This window comes from Amphiura filiformis, chromosome 2 (genome assembly GCF_039555335.1).
Source record: "Amphiura filiformis chromosome 2, Afil_fr2py, whole genome shotgun sequence".
In the NCBI taxonomy this organism is placed as follows: domain Eukaryota; kingdom Metazoa; phylum Echinodermata; class Ophiuroidea; order Amphilepidida; family Amphiuridae; genus Amphiura; species Amphiura filiformis.
The window spans coordinates 58,219,306-58,243,702 of NC_092629.1; the positions used below are offsets into that span (position 1 = coordinate 58,219,306).

The 24,397-nt window shown below is 38.1% G+C and overlaps 1 protein-coding gene across 1 annotated transcript; it reads right to left on the reverse strand.

The window, feature by feature from the left end:
• Positions 1–7,830: 7,830 nt before the first annotated feature.
• LOC140141678 (putative nuclease HARBI1) lies at positions 7,831–22,566 on the reverse strand. Its single transcript, XM_072163593.1, is given in 4 exon segments — positions 7,831–8,005; positions 21,496–21,560; positions 21,562–21,593; positions 21,886–22,566. Coding segments are annotated over 4 exon segments (942 nt in total). The 5' UTR covers positions 22,556–22,566.
• Between the last annotated feature and the right edge of the window lie 1,831 nt (positions 22,567–24,397).

Here is a 24,397-nt window from a genome sequence, read left to right on the forward strand (position 1 = left end):
TATAAATATCTTTTTGTATGTACTTAAAAGAATCCTGATTAACGTGTTTATTTGCATATTCTACTTCTGTGTACATGTACATATGCGTGACCCAAGATGTTCACTATACACCCCTTAAATGAGATTAATTTCACCAGGCCACCATAATCGGTCCTAACAAGTAATGATACAAAACAAGCTTTTGATTATGTTAACATTTTTGAACTTGTTGCCTGAACTACTGTGCCTCAAACAAGCTAAGCATGTTAAACTTTCTTTTTTTAATGAGTGGCTTTTAACCCTTGAATGTATAACAAAGTTACTCGCCTGCTTACAAAACCACCACTTTTAAATCATAATCTTGATCACGCATAATTATATGTACATTGCATTTTTTGAGTCGCCTATTATGTTGATAAAAAGATAGGCTTTGGTCTGGTGATATGTATATGCTATGTCTTATTGATATGCCTAATGTGTAAATAATCATGAGTGATTCAAGTGTAAATGTATGTGACCAATGATAATGTAAATCAGAAAAGAGCTCAGTACTTATAAATTAAACATCATGATGAGTATGTAATTACAGATGTAATTCATGTCAATTATGATGACATGACAAAAAAAGATGCTGAGCTGTAATTGTCTTAGGAAGGCAGTCCCAAATATGACAAATTTAGTGACCCTCTATCTTGGGCTGAACACTTACGACCCCCCTCCCCCCATACACACACCCCACACACACACGAAACACATCGGTGTCAAACGGTGATGAACAACAATGAAACATGATTGAATCCCAAGTGGATATCACTATGCTTTATTCATTGTAGTATTATTATAATAATGATGAATATTCATGAGTGATATGTTAATAATTACATATAATTGTTCCATTTATCTTTTCGGTAAATCCCATCAGCCTTTGCGATAGTCCGTATACATTCCTTGAGTCAGTAAAGTGAAATCAGATTTTGAGATTTTCTCAAAAACTGTTAAATTTTTGCAGGAATCTATTATGCTAGTTGGATTCCTTTCATCATTTCCTTTCTTAAAATGTATACTTTATTACATTTATAAAAACAATATCTAAATTACTGATTTGAGAAAGGTACTCGGAAACACACTAAAGTAGACCTGAGATGTCGTCATTTGACGCAACGCCGATGCGTACATTGTTTTACTGCGCACTTCACGGCTTTGAAATGCGCAGTAGCAATGTTCACTAAACAAACGTGCGCATCGGCGTGATGCCAAATGATGACATCTCAGGTCTACTCGCAAAGGCTTGTATGGGATTTACCGAAAAGGTTAATTAAGACACTTAATTAGATAGATATTCATGGGCGATATGTTAATAATCATACCTATGATGTCAACAAATTGTATGTAATTATGATGGATCTTGCTCAGTTAACAAGCTGTGATGTGGTTTTTTGGTTTTGGTTTGGTTTTAGTGTTTGCAGCACTAGATTTTATGAATCTGATTTAATTTGTTTTTATTGAAAATTATGTGACCAGTTACATGAAAAAGGTGGACTACTTTTCAAGATATATAGATCTTAATGTATGAAAAAGTAAAGAACTTCAAAAGAAATTGCGACATATGTTCACTTATAAAAATAAATGCTTTGATCAATTTTGAAAAGTGATGTGTTCCAAACTAAAGCTTATAAATTTCTTCTTAACGTATCTGTCATGTCATTTTCTTGCACAGTCCATCCTTTTGATGCAATTGGTCACAGTATATATGCTATAAATATAATTTTGGTGTTATTTTATTGGTGTTTTATATCCAAAAAAATGCAAATGTCGAAAAATACGAGTTGTTTCTTGCCTTGTTGAAGCAGCTCACAAGTAAATATTAAAGGGACTTTTAAAGATACGTCGAGGACCAAACAAATTTGTAACATTTTCTGAAGTACCTTACTATGATTGATAAATTGGACAAAATTTGCATTGGAATTCCTTATCTCTTTAGACATGAAGCTTTTAAAATTCTACAAAATGCAGTGTCTTGCTTATTCATTGTAGGGGTTAGTTACTACATTACTTAGTATGTGTTCTAAATGTGCAAAAAAATATTAGATGTACTAGTATTAGATATACAAACTTATTGCAAAATACTATGAATTGTTGTGTTTAGGCACAAGCATTTTAGCTCACAAAGCATACTGAATGAGCTCTTGTATGATTTGTCCTCCTGTTTATCTTTGTACACTTGTGTCTCCTCCTTTTCACTCATATCTTTTTTCTTCTACTGTCTTCTGTTTACTTCACCCCTTTATTGTTCTTTCCCTTTTCTCTGTACTTGTTTTCTCTTCTACCTTTTCTTCATCATCTCCTTCTCTTTCTATGTCCATGAATTCTATATATACTACACTTCTTATTCTTGTTCTTTTTTGTAAAGCTTTCTTGTTTACTTCATCTTCTACTTCAAATTCTTCCTCCATTTCATTTTCTACTACTATTATTCTACTATTTTATCTTCTCTCGTCATCTTTCTTCTCCTCAATCCTTTTCCGAACAATGGGAGCACATGGGTGTACTGTACTAGATAAGGAAGCATGTTTTGTGATGCCACATTTTCTTTTCTACTGCCTTAACTCTCCCTTTATTTTCTCAGTGCAACATTTTTATCCTAATCCCAACCATATAACCTAACACAATTCCCAACCTCTCACTAACTAAGTCACTCACTAACTCACTCACTCCCCCGCTCACACACTCACTCATCATCAGAATCTGTTTCACCACTCCCATGAAGCCCTCCAGCATTTTCTATTCCTTGCCACTGCTGCCTCAGCAGTTGTACTCATGAAGCTGGTGATGTCATCTCTCCAAAAGTCTTATTGTTTTCTTCCTCTCCTCCTGTTTCTAGCCTTTGGCTGCCATTCTGTGTATCTTTGTTCACCTGCTATCTAACTAACCATATTCCTAACCCAATTCCATCCATATGACATGCCCTAACTAATACCCTAACCCTACAACCTAAACTAAAACCCTCTTTACTAATTCTATTGTTTCCGAGTGGCAGCCCATATTCTCTCTTTATAGTACCAAACAGTATGCTTTGTGAGCTGTCGTTGTTGCACATTGGTATACTGCTGGATGGGTGTGAGGGAAGGAAGGAGGATTTGTGGTGGGTGATTGTGGGAGTGCAGGTGTGTGTCAAGGGGTGGATGTGTGGAATGTTGGGGTGTGTGAGAGGGTGTATGTTATGGGCTTATGGCATTATAGATGTGATGAGTGTATGACATATTGGACACATTTGAAAAGTGATTACATGTATGTTAGTGTTTTTTATGTGGTTATAAATGTGGGGAGATTGTGGTTATATGCTGTGAGTGTGTGGGGATTGGGTTGTGGTTATAAATGTAATGAGTGTGCGATATTGGATATTAAAGTGGTGTTTTTATGTGGGGTGTGGTCTTATGTGGATGACTGTTTTCCAGGGTATAAACCGGTATTGTGTGCAACATAAAAATATATAAATCTGCAGAAAGCAATTTATATTATTTGCAATGAGTTTGTTTCATTCCTGGTGGAGGTGTAAATATCACAGGTTTATTGTGTGACTATATCTGATCTAATCAGACCAAAGATGGCAATAGTGATATTTAGATACATGTGTTAAATAGTTTGTTAAACCAATACTACCAATATGATAAGGATGCACTTGTGCAATTGATGCTGATAATAACTCAATATTCAAGATTGCTTTCTTTGGCCTGGTTAGATCAGGTCACATTACATATTGTATGTGAATCTTGTATCTCAAAAGTCGTGACCAACCGGTCGGACATAAGTCACTTATTACCAGACCTTACGTCAGACAGCGCTATTGCCGATGTAAGGTCCGGAAATAAGTGACTTGTGTCCGAACGTGTGGACACGACTATAGAAGACTTATTAAAGACTGGCAAGACAGTAAGCTGAATGTGGTAATATTGTTTCATTGCTTAATAAATATATTTCTTTAATAACGTACAAAACACAAATAGATGTGTATGGTGTCAAATTGTTGTCTTTGCTTCTTTGAAATATACAGACATATGACACAACATAAACAAATATGACACAAACACACGTGTACCCCTACATAATCAGATCTCACACCACCAAATCAGAGTCCCATAGAGATATGCGCTAAATTTGCCTTAAGAAAACGTCATTTTTCTTCACAGGAGCGACTTAGTTTTAAGGGACAGCTATGATGGTTGAAATCAGCCGTTGACTGATCCCTCTGGCTGGGAAAAAATATAGGTTGACCGTCATTATTTTTTACCACTGGCCCTCGAAGTCTACGATATCTGGGAATTGCCTATTTTACAGGCAAAACCATGCCAGTGTTTCTGTAAAGAAAAGGCTGCTTAAAATTATTAAAAGTTATTTGATCTCGCCCATCTGTGGTACACTTGCAGGAAATAATATTACTAATCATGACCAATCCAAATTTGGCTAAAATTATGCAAATTTCTGCTCATTTTAATGCTTAAATTGAGTGAATTAGGGCGCACAACGATATAATTCTATTTGGTGGTGTGAAATCATCAGAGTTTTGCCTGAATTTTGTCCTGAGACGACATTCTGCTACTTTGGTAACAATGGAAATTACACACATGTTTGGTGGGGATGTTAGCTATGAAAGACAGTTAAAGGTTAGTGGACCATTTCATGAGCTTTGTCCTTTTAGTGTTATTATATAAGATTCTCATTGCAGTATGAAGAATGAAATAAGAAAAAATAATTAAGCTCTCCTGTTGTTGGATATGATTACAGCCATACGTGCCCTAGCAGCATTCCCCCGTTCATTTCCTGGACCATTATAGTCTGGTACTTCCACATCAACTAATGGACGCTCAGGCCTGAGATGAGGCTCCTTGATGACTTTGTACGGTGTCTGATCTCCGCCAAACTCCCCCTTTTATAATTCATATCCCCAAATTTTTAGTTTTCCCCCTTTTTGCGAAATGCTTTCCCCCTTTTTCAAATATTTCCCCCTTTTCATATAATTTCCCCCGACTTTCCCCCTTTTCGACTTACCCCCTTTTCAAATAGTTTCCCCTTTTCGACTTTCCCCCTTTTCAAATAGTTTCCCCCTTTTCGACTTGCCCCTTTTCAAATAGTTTCTCCTTTCGACTTTCCCCTTTTCAAATAGTTTCCCCCTTTTCGACTTGCCCCTTTTCAAACTTTGTAGTTTCTCCTTTTCTACTTTCCCCCTTTTCAAATAGTTTCCCCTTTTCGACTTTCCCCTTTTCATGTAGTTTCCCCTTTTCGAATCCCCCTTTTCAAATAGTTTCCCCCTTTTTAATTTCCTCAAATAGTTTCCCCGTTTTCAATTACCCCTTTACAAATAATACCCTTTTTATTTTCACCCATTTTGTAAAATTAATAGTTCCCCTTTTACAAATAATCCTTTTAACTTTCCTCCCGCTTTTCACAAATAGGTTCCCATTTTAAATAGTTTCTCCTTTTTAAATAATACTCCTTTTTGTTTTTAATACTCCCTTTTTGTTTGGGTACTCCCCGTTTTCCGTGCGTAGGCTTTACCAGTAAGCCTGGACCCTGGAGAGTACCGTGCAATCACTAGAGCTCATTTCGCTACATCCATTATTGGAAAGGCGTTCTACATGAATTTGGATACCAACGTAGGTAGATTTATAGCCTGTTGTGCAAGCGCCGCTAAATTCAATGGGTTAGGGATCCGTCAACTTTTATGCACGTTTATAGAGGGGCTGTACAAAGAGCAAATCCGATATGATTGATAAACCAAATGATGTTCAGAATGTTAAACGGGTGAAATGGCATGCATAAATATTTATGCTGGTCAAATTCATAGCAATGATGTTTGAAAGTCTGTGAAGAACTTGTCTATAAACAGGCATATGTCAGAGACAACAAACAACTGGCTGCCATTGTTACAGAAGCCTAGATAATAAGAATTGTTTGTGCTATATAATTATTCAAAAGTTTTTTTTTAAAGTTAGCACCAAAGTTTAAAACAAGCGGTCTTAACAGTGAAATGACAATAAAAGCATACATTTATAAAACGGGCCTGGACAAAATGGGCATTGCATATTTATGACAAGTGTGGCTGTGTGATTTTATGCAACTTTATTTTTAAGCCAGTTCCGAGTAATTTTCGCTATTCTTTGTTTGTCAACAATCCCGTTAACAATAAAAATGTGCTTTCTAATCAAAGGCTCTATGGCGTATATTCAATTGACCAGACAAATGAACCAGGGACTTCGGTCAGTGGTGCACGCCTCAAAAATCCAAAAAGAATTAGTAGGCCCTATATGTTAGATGAAGAATTAGTAGCAATTAAGGGGTACTACACCTCTGCCAATTTTGTGCCTATTTTTGCATTTTTCTCAAAAATTATATTCCATTGGTTACAAATAAGATATGTATATTATAGGGGCAAGGACTACAACTACTGCACTGGAAATTTTATTTCAGCACAGCCAACAGTTGTGGAGTTACAGTCAAAAATGAGGGAAAACCAATATTTGATCAATAAATCAATAACTACTTGCTTTGTGTTGCTGTATTTTCAGTACAGTAGTTGTAGTCCTTGCCCCTATAATATACATATCTTACTTGTCACCAATGTGCTATAATTTTTGAGAAAATTGCAAAAATAGGCGCAAAATTGGACAGGGGTGTAGTACCCCCTTAAGCCTAGTCTTTTTTGCTGAACCATGAAATGAGTGTATGTTACTTACTTGCTTACTTACTTGCTTACTTACTTACCTACTTACTTACTTACTTACTTACTTACTTACTTACTTACTTACTTACTTACTTACTTACTTACTTACTTACTTACCTACCTACCTACCTACTTACTTACTTACTTACTTACTTACTTACTTACTTACTTACCAACCATTTGGTCTAAAATGGACATATCTTTAAATGCCACGAAGGTATGAACCCCCAAGTGGTGTCAAATAAAAGAGAAAGAAGTAAAGAATATAATAAAATATTTCCTAAAATCAGAGGTCATCCAAGGGGTCACAGGGGTCAAAAAAGGTCATTTTAACCAAAAATGCTCCAATCGAGCTGAAATTTATATGCAATGATGCTTATGACATTCTAAACATGTTTAGAATATTTTAATATTCACTTAAGGTCATTAAGGGGTCATAAAGGGGTCAAAGGTCAAGTTGTCAAAAATGCTCCAATTGAGCTGATATTTAAATGCCATTTAAATGCCAATCACGTGCTTTCAACGTGTAGGCCGGACCTATTTCAATATCGAAGTACATGGGACGTGAATGCACGGTACTATAGATGGTCCGTGCCTACTGGTAAAGCCTACGCATCGTGAAAAGGGGAATAAAAAAAAGGGTGTAAAAAAAAAGGGAATAAAAAAGTAAGGGATAAACTATTTTAATGGGGTAAAAATCTGTAAAATGGTATTATGTAAAAGGTGAAAAGAAAATTCGAAAAGGGGGAAACTATATGAAAAGGGGGAAACTATATGAAAAGGGGAAAAGGGGGAAATTCGAAAAGGGGGAAACTATATGAAAAGGGGGAAATTCGAAAAGGGGAAACTATATGAAAAGGGGAAATTCGAAAAGGGGAAACTATATGAAAAGGGGAACTATATGAAAAGGGGAAATTCGAAAATGGGGAAACTATATGAAAAGGGGGAATTCGAAAATGGGGAAACTATATGAAAAGGGGAAAGTCGAAAAGGGGAACTATTTGAAAGGGGAAAGTCGAAAAGGGGAACTATTTGAAAAGGGGAAAGTCGAAAAGGGGAACTATTTGAAAAGGGGAAAGTTAAAGGGGGAAATATTTGAAAAAGGGGGAAAACTGAAAATTTGGGGAGATGAATTATAAAAGGGGAGTTTGGCGGAGATCAGACACCGTAACTTTGGCTATTTGGAATAGCACGGAGCAAGCTACTATCACTCTGCAGGCGCGATCTGGTGCCATCCTTATGCACGGGAACTTCTGCTTGATCTACCCATTGACTTGCTCATTAACTACACGTCCCTTCCTGTGTGCTCTGAAAGAGAATAATGAAAAGGCATGTCTATATTAGTGACATTGATTTAATGTAATACAAGTGCAGGGTATGATAGGTTAATTCATGCCCCCAGTAAGTATCTTGGCAGTGGCGGCACCAGGAATTTTTTCGGAAGGGGGGGGTGCGGGCAAAGTGAATTTCAGGGAGGGCAAAATCTACAAATTTTGCGCAAATTTGCTGCAAAATGTGGGAATTTACGTAATTTAGGGTTTTTTCCTCAAAAGTGGGGGATGGCAAACTGGGGGAAAAAAACTTGTCCCCCCTGTAGCACCGCCACTGTATCTTAGGCCGGACTTACTTTCTCGGGACCCCGACTTACTATCTCGGGGTCCAAGTTGATATTTCAGTGCTCTGAGTTACTATCTCAGGACCCAGAGAAGTAAGTTAGGCTGGTCCGAGATATTAACTTGGAGTCCTAATAGTAATTAACTTGGGCCCAGAGATAATAACTTGGAAGTCCAAGATCGGATCCGATATAGTTGGACAGGGCCCCGAGTCTGGAGACCCGATTAACTTGAGACCCGAGATAGTAACTTGGACCCCAAGATACTAAGGAACCGTTCACAAACACTTGTTAGGGGCCTGATGCAAAAAGGGGCCCTGAAAAAAATTACCACAATTTTTCATGGGAAAATTTAGTTTATATGCTTTTTTATGGGGTTGATCCATAATTTTCATGTCAAAAAGGTCTGAAAAGTGGAGGGGGGCGAAATATTTTCGCGATGAATTTTATTTGCATCAGCCCCCCCCCAACAAGTGTTTGTGAACACTGTTCACTGAACAGTCCCTATGTCCGACCCCATATTACTATCCGGGGGTCCGATTTACTATCTGGCTGCCCCAAGTTAATATCTAGGGCATTCAGTTACCATGGTTACTCGCAAGTTATTATCTTGGGCTCAAGTTACTTTTGGGGCTATCTCTCCTCTCCGCAAAAAAAATGGGAGTTTCTGTTTGCCGCGAGTTGATCATTCACTTATTCGATTTACCACACATCCTCTTCTATGTCATGTGCCCTGAACGAGAATTTCTTCCATTGACATATGATATGACATGTATTTTAGATTAGTGCTAAATAAAATCAGCCCGACTATGATATAAAATTGGGTCGATTGAGCCCATGTTTATTGGTCTCGCTATGAGTTTTAAAATATTGGACGAGATGTAGTCGAGTCCAATATTTTAAAACTCATAGCGAGACCAATAAATATTGGGCTTAAGCATCCAATTTTATCATTATTATGTGTTGGCTCCAATATTTTCACAAACTTGGATTCATCAAAACATAATAATGTCCAAATATGGGGGGATGATTGTATGACCCACCACCCCTTATCAAAATTTTGGGAGGGTGATTCAGAAGTTCCCCCACACCCCCTGGGATTTACGTCTATGATTGTCAGTGGCGTACTAGTGTGGGACATCACACTGGGGGAACCGACCATGATGGGGAGGGGGGAATGGGAGGGCCTCCGGGTCTGCGGATGAGGGGGGCGGGCACAAGCCTTTTTTCGGCAATTTTCCTGTGGTATTTTTAAAAATTTCAGATCGATTGGGAAGGGGGGCTTATGCTGTCCCTATAACTCTACGCCACTGATGATTGTGCATAACATTTATTACCCTTACAGTATTTGAAAAATAATTATAGACATAAACACCACTGACGTGAGAGTGGCTTTTTAGATAAAAGGTTTATTTTATAGATGAAATGAATATATTTAGTTAAAAAGGGCCCAGTAGGCCTATTCCTACTAGGAAGTCATATAAACGAATATGCCCCCCCTGTGAAAAATCTCTGTCAACATTGCATAGCAGTTTGTGTCCGTGTGCAGATGCTAATAGGTCTGTCACACTACGACGGACTGGATCAACGTACATCACCGAATACAAAAATATTTTATTCGGTGGAAAAATCACCAGTCCGGCAGAAGATTCGGTGGGATTTTGGGTCCGATTCCCGTTCGTCTCTCTATGCGTTGTGGCCGCTAATAATCCTGCAGGCGTCTTATATCCGATCGTTCAACGTCCGCCAAATGACCGGCTTTAGCGGGTCCGATTCCCGTTCGTTTCTCTGTGCGTTGTGGCCGCTGATAATCCTGCAGGCGTCTTATATTCGATCGTTCAACGTCCGACAAATGACCGGATTTGGGGTCAACGTCCGAAAAATGTCCGGATTTGGGGTCCGATTCCCGTTCGTCTCTCTATGCGTTGTGGCCGCTAATAATCCTGCAGGCGTTTTATATTCAATCGTTCAACGTCCGACAAATGACCGGCGAATCCGTGGCCAACAGGAACGTCCACCCTATCAGAAAAGTGGGGGAGGAGAGGGTGTTTGAGAGGGTTTTTGACCACTTAGAGGCAGTGACGTAGCAAGCACTTTTTCAGAGGGTGAACAAAGTGGGGAAAGACAACTCTCGGTGGTCTTTGACGAAAATGGTCAAATATTGGCTAATAAGTACAAAAGGGCTACAAATCTGATATAATCAGGGCAACCAGCGTCCGGGGGCAATAGAGGTGAGAAACCTTTGGACAATGAAGGCCCAATTGAAGCCATTTGTCATTTTTTGGATCAATTTTAGCACTATTATTGGGTACTATTTTAGTTTGAAACAGCCGCAAATTGGTGAAACGAAAGCCTAATTGAAGCCATTGAAAAGTTTTCACCATTATTGTATAATATAAACAATTGTTTTAAAAATAACACGTGGATGTCCATAGCAGAAGCAAAAAGGACGACTTGTCCATTTTTCAAAATGAAGGTCATTGAAGCCATTTGCATGGGGACTGTAGGGCCTATTTACATTATTAGGCCTAGGCCTATTGTGTAAAAATTTAGTTTTAAAAATGGAAAATTGTTTTTGGTGCATCATTTTTACACTATTATTGCCTTAAACAAAAAACAAAGAAGGCCCGAACTGAATTTGCAAATTTTAAAATGTTACACTGATCCACTGACACTTAGATATAAGACTTCAGACTCGTAATTTCAGGTAAAGCATGCATGGATTAATATGTTAAAGTCAGTAATAGACCTAAGTCCGTCTTAAATACTGACTTTGGTGACAAAATGTCACGGGCCCTACATATCGACGGGCCGGCAGTAATTTTCACAGGCTTTTGGGCCAAGGAACCACATTTAAGCACTGCCTATAATAATCACAGGCCTATACTTAGGCTTACTATATACTATCCTGGGCCTACTCAATAACGTACAATTTAACCTTTTCCATGTTTTCACTAAAACTTTGATATTTGATATTGGAATATTTGGAATTTGATATTGCGTCCTCTACCCTTCAGAAAGTGCCCCTCCCTCAATACTACTTACATGCATAGGCCTACTAAATTACGTGCAATTGAACTTTTTCTCTTCTCTCTTCAATTTTTCTCACTTTCTTTTCTTTTTTCTCTCCTTTCCCCCTTTTTTCTACTTGTCAGTCACTAAAGTACTGGGGGAAATATGATATTGCGTCACACACCCTTCAACCCCCCCCCATGATCGAGGCACATGTTCGCCATAGGCCTACATCCGGCACAAGCGCCTGCGAAACCTTGCAAACACCTGCGGTATATAAACGAAAGAATAACGAACAAACCCAGGGTATATATACAGAACAGTACGAACACACATCGGACAACTTCCGAACATGTGTATTCGGCACACTCCGTTTCAAGTTTTGTGCATGCACAAAACTTGAAACGTATTGTCGACGGACTAAACAAACATCACCTAACACGAAACGCATTTGGCGGATAATAGCAGGACATATGAAGAACATAAAACGAACATTGACGAACACTAACGGATTTGCTAAAATACCATCCGTTTCTTATACGGAAGACCGATCCGGTGTAGTGTGACACTAACACGGTCTTGGTCAACGTACATCACCGAATGCAAAAATATGCTATCCGGTGGTGAAGGCCTCACAGGAACGTATTTGCAACGAACACGGGCCGAGTGCAACGAACAAAGAACGAACATGAACGAAAGGAGAGCGAACAAACTCCGGCAATATGCAGCACCATACGAACACACATCGGATAAATACCGAACATGTGTATTCGGTACATTCCGTTTCAAGTTTTGTGCATGCACAAAACTTGCCGACGGACTTAACGAACATCACCTAACACGAAACGCATTTGGCGGATAGCAGGACATAAAAAGAACATAAAACGATCATTGACGAACAACAACGGATTCACTAAAATACCATCCGTTTCTTGTACGGAAGACCTATTCGGTGTAGTGTGACAGGCGCATAAATTATTGGGGCACAGTGTCGACGTGCTACGATAAATATAAATTTAATACTCCGTTGGTGAGCGACGGGCGATTGGTATTTCACCGAACGCAAGAAAAGGAGTTCTATCTGATTGGCTAGCAATCGATCGCTTAGGTCGCTTAGTAGTCAACTACAAACTCAAAACTGAGCAATGTATTCAATTCGATTGAAATCGATATTCTATTATTGACGTAGATAAAGAGAGTGATAGTGTGTCAATAATGTACATTGTATTGCAGCTGGATTTTACATGCATTCCTTTATATAAATATTTTCTCAAAGAGTTGAATATGATTACAATTTTTACCCAGGATTTCAAATTTTTTACCGCGAAATTGCAGTTAAACATATCCACAGCAAAATACCGGTCCTCACTAATTAGTGCAGGGCTGTCAACTTTTTGGAATTGCTTGGCGTGAGACAGAGATGTACCGGGATTTGCCGACTCCAATGTTCATTTTGTACCATGATTATTTGAGCCACGGCGCTCGAGAATGTGAAAAGCGGGGGGAGGTCTAGGAGCAACAAATTATTCATGACGATGCGTGAGATTTTACTCATTTTCCAGCTTTTTGCGTGAGCTTTACTACCTTGGCGTGAGATTATACTACCTTGGCGTGAGACCGTGAGAAAGTGACCCAATGCGTGAGACTCACGGCCAATGCGTGAGAGTTGACAGCCCTGAATTAGTGTATTTAATTTCCAGTTAGTGTATTTAAGATAAAACATGTGATTTATGATAAAATTTTCTTGCAATAGAAATATCATATGGGATTCTGATATGGTAGGCCGCAACCGCCACAACGTGGAGCTGCTACGCGTAGCTGACTTTTTGCTCCGTGGAGCCAAATTGACCAATCATGATCATGTTAGAGTTTTTCATTACTCGGAGGTAAAACTGACCAATCAAGTACGACTTACTCATTACGTGAAGCGAATTTATTCATTAAGAATTTGCCAGACGAGCGTCACGTAGTTGCAAGATATCCTCGGTCACGAAAGTTGTGATTCAAAAAGTAGTTTATGAAAAGTACGAACCGACTTAAGATGGACATGCACTCATAAGAAACTCATACAGTATTGTACATAACTATATAGCTAGGCAGAGTGGTGGTAAACCATGCACACAGTTCTGCGATCTGCAGTGTATCGCCGGGAGCTAATTTGTATAACTTGCGCGGTGTGGCCTGCGGAATTCGACCTTCAGCAAACCAGTTCGGATTTACTTTATATACTAGTAGTAGGCCATACATACTGTAGTTTACTGTCCGTTTTCCTATACACAATACTCAGTGCGCTCACCATTGACGCGTGACCTCTACAAATAGTGTATGTTAGAAGTATAGGCCATTGCCTAGTTGACGTCACTGTGTAAAAATAACCGGCCAATATTTAAAGTATTCTCTGAAATTCTAGAAAATATAGTTTTGTAACATGTCCTAATTTTTTAGCTAATTTAGGTGTTTGGAAATATTGGTACTTTTGTGTTTTAGGAAGGATATGTAAACGACAGATAACACCAAAAAATATTATTTCTAAACCGTGTTAAGTCTGCAAACCATTATGCTTCTCATTTTCAAGAACGCTGGTTAACAATAAGCAGACTATTGTCTCATTTCGTAAACAAAAGCCCACACAGTATTGTTACCTTGCGTTCGCTGTATAATCGTTCACCCAACTGAAACTATAATACCAGCTCATTGCTCATTGCACAGGTAAAACAGACACAAGAAGTGCAGTGTGTATTTAACCAGAGAAGATCTGATGTAACATAGTTGAGCTGTTTTCATTGAGTGTTATCTTGGTTTAATAGCTTTTAATGGGTTTTAAGTCCTTCAAAGGTCGTGGTGAATTCTACTGTAGACATGACTGCATTATTTTAAAGTCAACAACATTCAACAATATGATCACCGTGATAGTATGACAATATCAGTACCGTGGGTGTCAGTGATCCTGGCCTGACACAGTAGACAAACAAACAAACAAACAAACACGCCACACACATGACACATGCATGCAGATCTCACACCACCAAATCAGAGTCCCATAGAGATATGTGCTAAATTTGCCTTAAGAAAACGTCATTTTTTCTTCACAGGAGCGACTCAGTTTTAAACGACAGCTATGATGGTTGAAATCAGCCCTTGCCTGATCCCTCTGCACTGGCTGGGAAAAAATATAGGTTGACCGTCATTATTTTTTACGACTGGCCCTCGAATTCTACGATGTCTGGGAATTGCCTATTTTACAGGCAAAACCATGCCAGTGTTTCTGTAAAGAAAAGGCTGCTTAAAATCATTAAAAGTTATTTGATCTCGCCCATCTGTGGTACACTTGCAGGAAATAGTATTACTAATCATGACCAATCCAAATTTGGCTAAAATTATGCAAATTTCTGCTCATTTTAATGCTTAAATTGAGAATCCATGGGTTTTTCTAAGAAGTGAAATTAAGGGCGCACAACCATATAATTCTATAAAACAATGGTATTGATCCTGTACAAATGGTCGTGGTTTATTTACATTCGATTCATTTAAAATCCCCATAGTAAACATTAATTTTGGGAAGAGTTTTCTCTCTGGAACGAGGATGCATCCACTGGCTCCGCGTAATGAAAAGATCTAACATGATTGGTCAATTTAGCTCCGCGAAGCGAAAAGTAAGCTACGCGTAGCAGCTCCACGTTGTGGCGGTTACGGCAAGCCATATACTGATCATGCGAAAATCGTAAAAACAGTGTGACAGGCTCTCAAAATCTCAAATTGTATGCTTAGCCTGACTCGCTCGGCCTATCTCGAACAAAATCACCATGCGTAGCTGTTGAAAAACGTGAGGATTCATCCTACTATCACGGCAATTTTTAACCATAGGGCCTGCACTTTGGCTCCACATTTGAAAGGGGCGTGAATTCATTTTTGGATACGCCCCTATTATAATTAGGTAATACTCACACACATTCCCTATATGTATATACATGTACCACATGTAGTAAATCTGTCTGCTTTATCTGTATTGTGACGTTCTTAAGCAAATAGTTAAACACGATTTCATCAAACATTATAACAATAGCTCTTTTACAGCGTGCAATCATCCCGGGCAATAATTGGGCAATAATAGAGGATGTGCGTGAAATTATTGATTGGCTCCATACAAAGGATTTGAACCGGTGTCCTTCACCGTAATCATGGCACAATGCAGTGCATTCAATCAAACGTTGTCGTCAACCTATTTGATCGTATTCAGTATCAAAGTTACGTAATGTTACTATGTCAACGGGATCACGCTCTTGAGTAATGAACCACGATCAAAACAATCGCCACACAAAGTATATGGCACTCGAAGGCATACCAACATAGCGTGATCCGGTAACCAAGAGGATTACGTAACCACTTCGATGCTGAATAGTGCATTTGTTATGTGTGTGTGACGAGCTGTCACGGTAGATTGCAATAGCTTGTAATCATGGTTTTGTTGAATGAATTTGAGTACTCCGCCATATTTACAGTATGATACGTCATAATCTAGGTGATTATTTGCATTTGATGTCTTGAATACGCTGGCGAAGTTGTGTAATAATCGGATTAATGCTATAACAGTAGATGAATACAAGGTTTGAATATATCGTGTTGCAAAGCCCCATTCAGTGATCCCAGCTAGACTGCGGAACTCAGTCCTCAATGATAGTCAGTCATTTATCTTTTGGTCGTTATATGACTATCATTTGAGGGACTGAGTTGTTATAATATATCTTCCGAGGTGCAATTTCAGACAATAGCTGGGGATTAGTGGGGCAGAGGTTATCTATTGAATCCTTTCATGACCACTGAAGCATAGTCAAGTCTGCAAGGACACTCGGCACAAATTGAAAGACCATCACAAAAGAATGCATGCATGTCAGGTCATCGACACCAATTTGGTGTTTGTTATGACACAAATTTTGTGTCTGTTATGCACCTCGAAATATGTACCTTAAAGTCTGTATCTAGATCCCAGCGAAAGTGAAAAAAAATCAAATTGTTACTTTTATAAAAATTTTTAATGAAAAAAATGGGCAAAAAACCCAAGAAAACGGCAGTATCGACGAAGTTGAAGCCCCATTGAAATACATGTAGCTAATTTATATATAGGCCTATGTCAGTATATAAATTACAGATTCACGTAAATGCATTATTTTGTCTTAAATAGGCCTACTCGGCTTTTGGCTGAACCACTAGCAGAAGATACTAAATTGATGTTTTATGACCTTTGAAATTCTTTTGTTGCGAGTGACATGGTCAGTTCAATTCACGCCGAGTGTCCTTGACAGGTTTGACTCTGCTTCAGTGGTAATGAAAGAATTCAAAAGATAACCTCTGCCCCACCAATCCCAAGCAATTGTCTGAAACTGCTCTTCGGATGATGTATCATAAGAACTCAGTCGTCAAATGATGATAGTCATATAATGACCAAAAGATTATTACTGACTATATCATTGAAGACTGAGTTCCGCAGTCTAGTACAAAATCTGAATTTTGATGATTTTTACGATCGTCCGGATGAAAAATCACTGAATGGGCCGTTAGTACCCTCCTCTCCTTACCCTGGCAATATGAATCAAAGAAAAATAAAGACAAAATTAAATAAAACAAGAAAAAAAAAGTCAAAGAAAAGAAACAATAAAAGAAAAACAAATATGAAATGTTCGAACAATATTTGGTTTATAAAATTAATGTGACCGTGATGAGGCTCGAACTCACCACCTTCCAATTTAAAGTTTGAAGCGCTCGTGTACCAAATTCTGATGCCTTACCAAGTGAGCTGTGCTCCTGAGATACGAAATAAAAATAAAATAATACACTGTATACCTGCTTGTGTCGGTAATTGATTTGCTCTAATTCCATAATGGTACAGTGCAACAGAGCAAAAATGCCCAAAATTTAAAAGCTATATAATTTATGAACAATATACACTACACATAAAAATACTAATACAAGGGAATTTCAACATAAGAATCCAAACAATTAAGTACCAACATGCACAGCTTTGTCCTTATATCACATTTGGGTTTTTAACAAAATGTTATCAAACCTCTACTGTGATTGGCAGCTGCACAAAGCATCTCTTTGATAGCTGATCTATCTATCTATCTTGCGGACGCATCCGAGAAAGAGTTTACAATTCTTTTCCAGGAATCTCTATCAGCCATCAGATTTGGGAGGTCTTTCTTGCTGTCGGCAACAAATGAACCAAGATATTTAAAGTCCGACACCTCCTTGAGTTGTGTGCCATCCCGAGAAAGGATTGGAGTTGGGTTCTTATCTCCATTAATACACATATATTCTGTCTTCTTGGAATTGAGAAAGAGGCCAACTTTGGCGGAAGCATCTTCTAAAGATGACAGAAGATCTTGGGCATCTTGTGATAATGTAGCTGTTGAAGCTATGTCATCTGCGTAGTCAAGATCGGTTAGATACTTGTTCTTCTCTCTGCTCGTCTTATTGGGCATGATGTCAATCCCTTTGGACTTGTCAGTGTCTATCGACTGTCTGAGGAGATAGTCTACCACTATCACAAAAAGGTAAGCGGCCAATGTGTCGCCCTGCAGGATTCCAGCAGTAGAGAGAAACTCTTCAGTTGGTCCATCACCTGTTTGTACAAAACTGATAGCTGATAATGGCCATCCATTCAGCAAGTGGCTACTAACTGACCTTGACAGGCTTGAATGAGCACTGTCATCTGCTACAAAACCATCACACTCTAGGACCTGGTCACTCCATGATCCAACAGAGAGCACAGTACTTTGACACAATGGAGTGAAATTATTGATTAAAAGTACAGCTCCTATGCGTGTATAGCAAAAAATTGGAATAGAATGTTTGGAATCATGTAACTAAAATACTAAATGCATTCTGCAAAATGTGCTCTGACCAATATATAAAGCATTTCATTAGCTTTAATTTGACATATTGTTTGACATGTTTGGAATTATGGTAAATCATTAAATAAAATATTTATTAATTAATCAATTATGTCAATTAATTAAAAATTTAATGCAAATATGCATATTTTCTCTGACAGAATTATAGGATTTGACAAGAGCCATCTTTCTTGTAAGTTTGATTATTATAACATACCGGTATCGTATTGCGTCCCCAGTTATAGTTGCAGAAAAAAATACGCGTGCAGGACACACATACGCACACACCCCCACACACAGAGGATCGTACCGTTTTACAATCATATAACATTCATTGGCGCTAGTAGTAGCAAATTCCAATTTTCTTTGCTTTACCTCACTTGTTCTGCTCAAAATTAAAAGGGGACATATCTGACATTAAAAGCATTTTTATGGAAATTATGTTTAACTATTTGCTTAAACAGCACAAAACAGATAAAGCAGACAAATTTACTATACATATAAGCCTATACATGTATGGTATGCCAGGGACTGTTTAAGAATATATCATTTACTTCGAGGACTGTTATATATCAAAAATGTGAAAAATATCAAATTTTAATTATTTGTCATAAAATTTGTATAATATCGTGAATTTCAAACAATGAAATTATTTGATATCAGAAAGACATTCTTCGTATTCATAATGCAATTCGATATGTCTGATGTGCTCTCGTGTCCCACAAAAATACTATCGAAACGCTCAAAACGCTCATTCCAGATCCCTTAATTTGGTTAATTTTCTTTGTCTTTTTTTTTTCTTTTCTTGTTTTATTTATTTTTTTCTTTATTTTTCTTTGATTTATATTGCCAGGGGAAGGAGAGGAGGGAACTAAAGGCCCATTCAGTGATTTTTTTGATTTTTGTTTCATCCCGACGATCGTAAAAATCATCAAAATTCAGATTTTGGATATTAGACTGCGGAACTCAGTCTTCAATGATAGTCAGTAATTTTTATATTTTGGACATTATTATGACTATCATTTGAGGACTGAGTTCTTATGATCCGAGGAGCAGTTTCAGACAATTGCTTGGGATTATTGGGACAGAGGTTATCTTTTGAATTCTTTCATGACCACACAAGCATAGTCAAACCTGTCAAGGACACTCGGCGTGAATTGAAAGACCATGTCACTCGCCACAAAAGAATGTCAAAGGTCATAAAACACCAATTTGGTGTCTTCTGCTATCTAAAGGCGTATGGCTGATTTTGTACCTTTCGTCATTGTCATAGATGTGCTAACATAGCTTGCCAGTGCAGTGGTTCAGCCGAAAGCCGTGTGTCTAAGACAAAAAAATAATGCATTTACGTGAGTCTGTAATTTATATACCGGTACGGTACTGACAGTATATAAATTAGCTACATGTATTTGAATGTGGCTTCAACTTCGTCAATACTGTCGTTTTCCTGTTGTTGTTTTTTTTGCCATTTGTTTTTCATTCAAAAAATTTATAAACGTAACAATTTGATTTTTTTTCACTTTCGCTGGGATCACTGCATGGGACTTTGTAGCGCGGATTATTCAAAACTTGTTTTTACCTACTGCTATAATTATAGTATTAATCCGATTATTACATAACTTTGCCAGCTTATTCAAGACATAGAGCGTGTTTATAGTGAGCCAGATTATGCGGTATTTAGCTGGACTGCCACGCAGTCTATATTTTGTTTATGTTTTACTAACCATTGCAAATCTAGACTACGCGGTAGTTTAGCCAAATAACGGAAAGATTGTCTCACTATAAACACGCTCATAGGTTATGTAAGGGATAAACTGTACATGGGTATAGAGGCCCTGCATGCTTTTATCGATTGGCTCCAAACAAAGGATTTGAACCGGTGTCCTTCACCGTAATCACGGCGCAGTAGCCAACAGTCCATTCAATCAAATGTTGGCAGTGTGCGAGACGAACGATGTATGCACATCATCACTTATCATGCTTATTGTTGTCCAATGCATATACTGTGTGTATTGTTCCCGGGAATTGTCAATGCAGTCAAGCAAACAGGTATTATATTTTGAAAAGGCCGCTATAGTATATTCACAGGGGTATCTTGAATGGCCAATCATATGGGACATAATCAAATTGCAGTGACTGCTTCCTTTGTTACCACATGTCAGTCATCTTGTGATTATTGGACCATGTAAACCTGCCAAAAACGAGACAAAGTGCTGGCCCTATGACGGCGATATAGGGACGATGACGGTGTGTGGGGGCAATGGCGCCTGCATGGCCCTAAGTTAAGTTATTGGGGAGGGGGTATTCTTTTAGACCAATAGCCACCAAAAAATTTTTCATGACATACACCGCTTGAGCCCCCCTAGTAACAAACGCCCTCCGGAGCCACTGGTGTTTTATTCTTTTTAGACCTATCACGTTATAATAATTATGATATGAGACCGCCGACGCAGTTGTAACAACATGAAATCTTTTCATGACATACACCGCTTGAATGTTTCGTTTCTCAAGATTATTACGTTGGGGAGACTGTAGTGAGCCATCATACGTTGGAATTGAGAGAAGAAAAGTTTAGATGTCCGTGAATAGTCAAGAGAGGGTGCTTTGAATGTCTTCCTTTTCTCAGGCGGTATTGGACACGCGACATGTGACATACTAGGCTGATGAAACTACAAGGCTGACAGCCCGTTCAAAATACACGATCATAATTACAAATTGAAAAACAATGTATACATACAGTGGAACACTTTATCATACCCAAAAGGTTTTAGAATAAATAAATTATTTGCTTTGACACCACAAACCATATTTTGTTTGTGAATATTTCATAATAATAGGCCTATACGTGTTAATTCAATGGCGATGTCAAAAATGGCGACATCGCATCCGAGACCTTCCTGCCTTTTCACGTATCTTGGTACAATTCAGGCTTCATTGCGTGTGTGAAGCAACAAACATGAAAAAAAACCTTTAATAGAGGCCTACTTTCGGGCAAAAGATTTGTCTCATTGCTGTTTATTGATGCGGAGGGGGTATCTATCTATATCAAAATCATGCCTTGCTTTAATTAAACTTTGACAACGCTAGTCTATTTAAGATTAAACCGAGTGTGGCAAGTAAATTTTGCCATCATGCATTGTACCCGGTCGAAATAAAGTGACCATAGTGCGTCTATTATGACTATTAAATTGGAATATTTGATTTCTAGGGTCATTATTTTATACAAAGCTACAATGTACATCTTCCCCAACAGTTATTATTTTAAAGAATAAACGATCTTTTACCTGTTGTATCCTTTCTCCACAGCTGTAGCGGGATCCGCAAATGGAGTCATTAGCCAGTGACTCTGCATGTGCATAGCCGGAGTCCCCCAAGAGCACACTGCAAAAACAAGTGTTTATATTTAAACACCATATTGTGTTTATTAGAGCAACACTTAATAAACACATAATTCATGTTAATGGTCTAACACTAATGTTCATAAATTAACACTTGTTATATAACAAACATTAGTGTTTGTAATATAACACCAAGTGTTAATTTATGAACATTAGTGTTAGAACCATTAACATTAGTGTTAGACCATTAACATGAATTATGTGTTTATTAAGTGTTGCTCTAATAAACACAATATGGTGTTTAAATATAAACACTTGTTTTTGCAGTGTAGTCCTCTTCCATCCAGCTCCCTCTCTGATACGCCTGACCTATATCACTGTTCTGAATGATTCTAGAGTCATGTGTGCTCCCTGGCCAACGTGCTACCACATTAATGATGTGGTATTTGGCGTCTGAGATGAGTTGAATATTGATGCTATGAAATCCTTTCCTATTTACATATACATGTTCATTCTCCCCATAGGGGCATGAGTCCAGTCTGACATGAGTACAGTCTACTGCTCCTATCACTCGTGGAAAGCTACATAGGGCGTAAAACTCTGCTTGCTTGGCTGCAATCTCTTCATCTGTAGTAGGCCATACAATGTGGTCGTCTCTCAATTCCACTAAGGTGTCTGTCACTACCTTGATCACTCTACAAACGGTTGATTCCGAGACACCGTGATGGTCTGATCCACTTGTGTATACCGACCCCGAACCATAGAATCTCAGGGCAATGAAGACTTGAAGCCGTGAATTTACTGCATGACTTCTCAAAGTTTGTCTCCTTTGGTCTAGTTCTGGCACTAGTATGTTTAGCACGTACATCATACCGGCCCGTGTGAATCGGTAACGTTTATACATCTTGTTGTCATCGTATAAATCAAATGGATTGGTACGATCACGGAACACTCTTTCTCTCTTTAATGCTCTCGCGTTGATGATGTACATCAAATGGGCAGCCATTTTGATGTACGTTTAATTTGGGACCGAAATATGTTTTATATGCCTATTTGGCGCGAAATTATACTTACCATACTTACCATACAGAGTTTACGAAGCTTCGTTGGACTTACGTCTAGTATAATGTCTTCGTAACTTTTCTTAACTTACGAAGGGTATTTAAGAAAGAGTCACCCTTCGTAAAAGTTTAGTGAAATGGAAATTACGAAGCGTCGTAACTTTACGTCGGATTTTGCAAGTTACGAACGATTTCGGGACTTACGAAGTGAGTTACGAAGGGTTAGGAGTTTAGTGAAATGGACATGTTAATGTTATTAAAACGTTTTTACCTAAACAAAAAGCCAAAATATAACTTATTTAAAGCGTTTTTGTGTTTGCTGGGTAAATCAACAAAGCAAAGTACGACATAAAGTCATATTATGACTTTATGTCCTCCATCCCATAGAACTGCATTTTGTTAAACGGCCAAAATAAAGAAGGGTTTCTTTCACTTTAGGCCCTACCTTGCGATGGACAGAAACCCTTCTCGACAGTTATTACTTGTATAGTATTATTTCAGCATTTTGAGTATAGATTAACAAATCTAAAATTGGACGGAAATCGTACATTATGGCTTTCAGAGTCTCCGGAAGATTGTAGAATTTTAGATATTGGTGCATGGGGGGGCGTAGGTGGCACCAAGTTATTGGGGGGGGGCAATGGTACTTGTCCACAGTCAATTTGTTTTTTTTGCATCAGGCCCCCTAAGCACCTAATTATCATGATTAAGACACTTATAATAGTACAGCAGCCTCCTATAGTATATAGCATCCTATAGTATATACCGTAGACGTGAACGTGGTCTTGCAAAGATGTACATTGAATGATTGCGTAGATGCAGCGGGACGGGAGCGGGTTGTAATAAATGTATATATGCATGAGCAAAGAAGATCATGATGAGACACTTTTCTCATCTTCTCTGGTACACAAAACATTTTCGACATCATTCGCAAAAGGTTAGAAAAGGTTACCAGAAAACATTTAAATGTCGGGTTATATAAAGGACGTATAGAGGGTATGAAACGTTTTCATAACATTCAAAAACATTTGTTGATAACCTACTGCAAATATTCTTTAAGTGTTGGCAAAATATTTGGTAAAAATGTTTGCAAAAATATTTGACAATAACAATTTGAAAACATTTTCAAAATATTGTTGCAGTGTGTTTTCAAACGAAACGTTTTTTAAAACGTTTCCATTACATTAATATAACCCGACATTTTATGTTATTATAATGTTTTTATCTAAACCAAACTAACCCGAAGTATAACATGTTTAAAACGTTTTAAAAAACAATTTTGTGTTTGCTGAGTAAACACAAACTATTCCCAGCATGTTTGTCAAGTTTTGAATAGAGAATACTAGAGGGAGGAAAGCGTTGGTGTCATTTGTTTCCTGGTTGCGGAACAATTCAGGCGTTTCGAACTTGAACTCTGGATCTGGAAGTAAAGTTGCCACAAACAAGAAGTGTGTAAGATAGAAAGTACAGACATTGATACATAATTGTTTTACCATGTTTGTCAAGTTTTGAATAGAGAATACCAGAGGGTGGAAAGCCTTGGTGTCAATTGTTTCCTGGTTGCGGAACAATTCAGGAGTTTCAGGAGCTTAAACCCTGGATCTGGAAGAAAAGTTGCCACAAACAAGAAGTGTGTAGGATGACAGATAAAGTACAGGGAAGCTTGAAAACCGTGGGAATTGACATCAAAGTTATACTGCGTCACAAATAACAACTAGAAGGCTATATATTTGTACACAAATACGGCTATACCCGCATGTTATCGGTGTACCCAAACTTACAGTCCT